The 6,000-nt window shown below is 43.0% G+C and overlaps 1 protein-coding gene across 1 annotated transcript in view; it reads left to right on the top strand.

Annotated features, from left to right (window-relative positions):
* NCKAP5 (NCK associated protein 5) overlaps positions 1–6,000 on the top strand; it is an 899,001-nt gene that overhangs the window by 642,769 nt on the left and 250,232 nt on the right. The window contains exon 7 of the mRNA XM_024761906.1: positions 4,229–4,378. Coding sequence (XP_024617674.1) covers positions 4,229–4,378 — 150 coding nt within the window. The remainder of the gene's footprint in view (positions 1–4,228; positions 4,379–6,000) is intronic.

Here is a 6,000-nt window from a genome sequence, read left to right as displayed (position 1 = left end):
TTTAATGTTGTCCCAGAGCTCTCTGAGACTGTCCTCAGTTCTTTTCATTCTTTTTTCTTTATTCTGCTCTGCCGTAGTTATTTCCATTATTTTATCTTCCAGGTCACTTATCTGTTCTTCTGCCTTAGTTATTCTGCTATTGATTCCTTCTAGAGAATTTTATATTTCATTTATTGTGTTGTTCATCATTGTTTGTTTGCTGTTTAGTTCTTCTAGGTCCTTGTTAAATGCTTCTTGAATTTTCTCCATTCTATTTCCAAGATTTTGAATCATCTTTACTAACATTACTCTGAGTTCTTTTTAGGTAGACTGCCAATTTCCTCTTCATTTGTCTGGTCTGGTGTGTTTTTACTTTGCTCCTTAATCTGCTATGTATTTCTCCATTTTCTCATTTTGCTTAACTTAATGTGTTTGAGGTCTCCTTTTCGCAGGCTGCAGATTCATAGTTCCCGTTGTTTTTGGTGTCTGCCCACAGTGGCTAAGGTTGGTTCAGTGGGTTGTGTTAAGTTTCTTGGTGGAGGGGACTAGTGCCTGTGTTCTGGTGGATGAGGCTGGATCTTGTCTTTCTCGTGGGCAGGACTGCATCCGGTTTTGTGTTTGGGGACGTCTGTGACCTTATTATGATTTTAGGCAGCCTCTCTGCTAATGGGTGGGGTTGTGTTCCTGTTTTGCTAGTTGTTTGGCATAGGGTGTCTAGCACTGTAGCTTGCTGATCATTGAGTGGAGCTGGGTCTTAGTGTTGAGGTGGAGATCTCTGGGAGAGCTTTCGGCATTTGATATTACTTGGAGCCGGGAGGTCTCTGGTGGACCAGTGTCCTGAACTCGGTTCCCCCACCTCAGAGGCACAGGCCTGACACCCGGCCGGAGCACCACGACCCTGTCAGCCACATGGTTCAGAAGAAGAGGGGGAAAGAAAGAGAGAGAGAGAGGGAGAGAGAGAGAGAGAGGGAGGGATGGAGGGAGGGAGGGAAGGTGGGAGGGAGGAAGAAGGAACGGAAAATAGTTATTAAAATAAAAAAGTTTTAAATATATTATTAAAAAATTTTAAAGTTAATAAGAAAAAGAAAGAAGAGAGCAGCCAGACCTAAAAACAAATCCAGCAATAATAACAAGCACTAAAAACTATACAAAAACAAGCAAACAGAAAAAAACGGACAGACAGAACCCTAGGACAAATTGTAAAAGCAAAGCTATACAGACGACATCACAGAAAGAAGCATATACATACACACTCAGGAAAAGAGAAAAAGGAAAAATATATATATTAAAAAAAAGGAATAGAGCAACCAAATCGATAAACAAATCTACCAATGATAATAAGCTTTAAATACTAAACTAAGATAAACATAAAACCAGAAACAAATTAGATGCAGAAAGCAAACCCCAAGTCTATAGTTGCTCTTAAAGTCCACCTCCTCAATTTTGGGATGATTCGTTGTCTATTCAGGTATTCCACAGATGCAGGGTACATCAAGTTGATTGTGGAGCTTTAATCCGCTTCTTCTGAGGCTGCTGGGAGAGATTTCCCTTTCTCTTCTTTGTTCGCACAGCTCCTGGGGTTCAGCTTTGGATTTGGCCCCGCCTCTGCGTGTAGGTTGCCTGAGGGCCTCTTCTTCGCCCAGACAGGAGGGGGTTAAAGGAGCCGCGGATTCGGGGTCTCTGGCTCACTCAGGCCGGGGGTGGGAGGGGCATGGAGTGTGGGGCGGGCCTGCGGCGGGGGAGGGCAGCGGGACGTTGCACCAGCCTGAGGCGCACCGTGCGTTCTCCCGGGTAAGTTGTCCCTGGATTCCGGGACCCTGGCAGTGGCGGGCTGCACAGGCTACAGTGAGGGGAGGTGTGGAGAGTGACCTGTGCTTGCACACAGGCTTCTTGGTGGCTGCAGAAGCAGCCTTAGCGTGTCATGTCTGTCTGTGGTGTCCGTGCTGATAGCTGCGACTCGAGCCTGTCTCTGGAGCTCATGTAGGCGGTGCCCTGAATCCCCTCTCCTCGCACACCCCGAAACAATGGTCTCTTGCCTGTTTGGCGGCTCCAGACGTTTCCCCGGACTGCCTCCCGGCTAGCTGTGGTGCACTAACCCCTTCAGGCTGTGTTCACGCAGCCAACCCCAGCCGTCTCCCGGTGCTCCGACCGAAGCCCGAGCCTCAGCCCCGCCCGCCCCGGCCGGTGAGCAGACAGGCCTCTCGGGCTGGTGAGTGCCAGTCGGCACCGATCCTCTGTGCGGGAATCTCTGCGCTCTGCCCTCTGCACCCCTGTGGCTGCACTCTCCGGCTCCGAAGCTCCCCCGCCACCCACAGTCTCCGCCCGCGAAGGGGCTTCCTAGTGTGTGGAAACCTTTCCTCCTTCACAGCTCCCTCCCACTGGTGCAGGTCCCGTCCCTATTCTTCTGTCTCTGTTTATTCTTTTTTCTTTTGCCCTACCCAGGTACGTGGGGAGTTTCTTGCCTTTTGGGAGGTCTGAGGTCCTGTAGGAGTTGTTCCACTTGTAGATGTATTTTGATGTATTTGTGGGGAGGAAGGTGATCTCCATGTCTTACTCCTCCGCCATCTTGAAGGTCCCTCCCTAGGTGCTATTTTTTAAAAGCTTGCTTTACAGTCCCAAGTTAGTGTTTAATTACAGTGATCCCACATCTTGAAAGAGAAGTAGAAGGACCTCTTTATTTCAAAATTGTGTTGGTAACTCTGCCGATTTCAAGTTTCTTACCATGGAAATAAAAGTCTGCTGAGTGAACAAACCTTAAAGAATCAAAGCTGTAAAAATACAGTCATAACCTGGATATTTGTCCCAGCCTGAGGATCTGCACATTAAACTTGCTGAGCCTGAATCTGGGCTGAACTTACACCTGCTGCAGAAGTGAACACACCTGTACATTTCATGTGGCCTTGCCCAAACCTGATTCCATAAAGAGCTATCACCTGCCTAGTCAGTTGCACATTCTTATAGAGAAATGGAAACTAATCTTGAAATCTGTAGGAAACAGATTAACACCTGTTTGTCTGTACAGATTAACATGGGTCAAGTTTCTATGTAGTCTCCAGTGTTTTATATATCTATATATACACATGTATACTTATATATGTGTACATATACGTTGACGTTTTTACTTCATATCTTATTTTCAAAAAATAAGTTAAATAATTTCAGGACTTCCAAAGTACTTTTGTGAACACAGTTTGAAAACCTGGGTTTTTTTTTTCCCACTTACGCTATTCTTTTCTCAGTAGATTTTTTAAGTGCTTAAAGGTTAAGAATCATATTTTTCGTGCTTCTGTATTTGCAAATGATCTTAGTTTAATGGTAAATATAAAGAAGCCTCTCACCATTGATAATCCAGTTTAGCCCACATGGTTGCCAACCAGCTGTTTTTAATACAAAGATTTCTGAAGCATTGTGGTTAGAATTAAAAAGTGTGATGGAATGATGTCACCTGATTCTGCGGCACGGTATCTTGATGTATGTACAAAAGTGGATGAAATTTTATTTTCATGTGATAGGCTCTTGACATTTCTTTTTCCCTTGAAAACAAGAGCCAATCGTGAGGCTCAAATTAATACTTGTCAACTTCCAAAGAGCTGCCAAAGACAAGGTTGAGTGAGGAACCTCCAGCAAGCAGGGAGGGAAGACAAGATAACATTTTACGTCTGCCTCAAGGCTATAGTACAAATCCTGGAGTGTTAGAAAGGGGACTATAGGGCCCTTAAGAGCCATGTTATTAGTGAGCCAAAGGAACTAAATGGTTTCAGCTTAGAATTCTGAAATCGTTATCATTTCAATATTTTGTGATATTTTCTTTTCCCTTAATTGAATGGTTGCATGTCCAGTGACTTTGATGATCTTATTATAGGAGCTAAGCTGTTCACAAGTCAAGGTATCAAGGTTGACTTATTTTTCCCCAGTTTAGAGCACAGCTGAATTTCATGCTGCATATAAAAATGGATTAACCACATGACTCCACCTACCGTTTTTATGGGCTCGGTCACTTCTCCAACAGGGCAGAGGACATGTGCATTCCGTGGTGGTGACTCAATGACTTGTCCCACCAAGATTCATTAAAATTATCTACTGTGTTTACTAATATAAGCCCCACTCAGAATTTGTTTAGCAAAACCTTCTCTACCTCAGCCCCGGAAAGAATGCAGAAAGAGTAGGGAGGTTCCAAACTTCTCAACCTTAAACTCTTGCTTATTTTTCAGTGGAGATTATTGAAAACAACAATTCTTTCTTGCTTCAGGAAAAACTGTCAGAGGAAGAGAGAAAACACAAGGAAGCTTTGGAAGACCGTCACATGGTGGTAGATGAGGATTCAAGGAGTGAAGGCAGCAGTGCAGATGAGGGGAAAGAAAAGACCAAATTGCTGTTAGAAAGATTGAAGGCTCTAGAGGTAAGAAATGGAACCATTTTTACACGTTTACGGAAAAATAACCGTGTTCTGCTTCTTGTATTGGCCCCACTTTTGAGTAAATATAAATCTTCCTTTCTTAGTTCTCCCAGACTAATAGGATCTAGTGGCTCCCATTGGGATGCCTTTGTCAATGATGAGCACAGGGTTAAAGTTCGTGACCCTGAAAGAGTCTTGGCCCAGTGAGTATGATTGTACTGCCTTAAAAAAGTGCATAGATCAGTAATTCATTTCACTTTCAGTTTGACCCTCAAACTGGATCAGTTTCCCTAAAATTGCAAGTTCCTTGAGGGAAGGGCTATGTGATATTTCGCTTAGTTTCCCAATGCCTAATGATCAGATAAGTGAACGAATAAACAAAATATTGAATACTACGTAAGGGCAATTGTAAGAAAAATAATTTTAAGCAGTAGAGCTATTTCTTCAAAAAACAAAAAAGCTCATGCAGAAGTGCACCGTGTAAGACATAAAAATAGAGGTGAAGCTGAGCTAAGGGGTGCTTTAAGGAGGGTTTTCAACCACTGTAGTCCTCTAAAACAGTTGAAAACTCTGGTCTATTACTTAGTGGCATTTGACATCACTTAGAGTGTTAATTCCTGAATACTTATAGCAGTCCTCAAAGAGCATTTCAGTTATTAGTTCACATGCTGAAAGATCTAGCAAAGATGCCCTTTTCCATGAGTTGGCTTACCTACTTGCAATAAATGTTCTGTTTGCATATAGAACTGGGACGTAATCATTTTTAAGCAAGGACTATGGTAAGCCCACCTTTTCTTAAACTAGGCACAAGGGACCATCAGCCAGTATCTAAAAATGTAGTTCTTCCATAGTCTCTATAGAATCCTGAAACTTCCTGCAGTAATGTGAAGAAATAAGAGCTCGAGAGATCTTGTTTTCTGCAGTTGGTTTCTGCAATCCTGACCCTAACCCTAACCTACCACCTTGTCTGTAGGTGCATGCCATTTTTACTTAATTTCCTCAGCGATACTGAAGCAAAATAAATAAGAGTATGCACTTTGGAGTTGAATCTCAGTTCAATTCTTTTCTAGTTTTGAAACCTTAGGCAAATTAATTAGGCTCTCTGTGTGTCTGTTTCCTCAAATGCAAAACTGGGGATGATAATAGTAACTTTCCTTCCAGAGAAGTATCGAGGGTTAAGTGAGTTAATGTTTGTGCAGCAGTGCCTGGCGTATGGTCTTTTCTATCCTCCTACTCCAAGGCTCCTGCCTTTCCTTACATGATTTTCCCCCCATTTATCTGAATGCAATGATTAATATAAGAAGTATGAATGAAAAACTTCAGCTGCTCTACACAGGAGTGACTTAAGTGCGTTATGTCACATATGAGGCAGAAGAGAGGTCAACTGAGGGAACCGCTGATGGTTCCTTTTCTGCAAAGGGCCAGTAATCACCCCTGTTTCCCCAAAGGTTCTCACACTTTTATCATTTTTAATATAATCACCACGAAGAGTGGGAAAGCCTTCTCGAGGGAAACCGAGGTGGTTGTCTGAGAGTTTTGAGAACTCATGGCTTTGTCTTGAGGTTGAATTAACCGGATTTAATAGTAGGAAGGAGTTGTTATTACAATTCATTTCCCTAGAACCG

This window comes from Neophocaena asiaeorientalis, unplaced genomic scaffold (genome assembly GCF_003031525.2).
Source record: "Neophocaena asiaeorientalis asiaeorientalis breed wild unplaced genomic scaffold, Neophocaena_asiaeorientalis_V1.1 scaffold215, whole genome shotgun sequence".
In the NCBI taxonomy this organism is placed as follows: Eukaryota; Metazoa; Chordata; class Mammalia; order Artiodactyla; family Phocoenidae; genus Neophocaena; species Neophocaena asiaeorientalis.
Note: the sequence above shows the minus strand (reverse complement) of the source record. Positions and strands in the feature narration are given on the sequence as shown.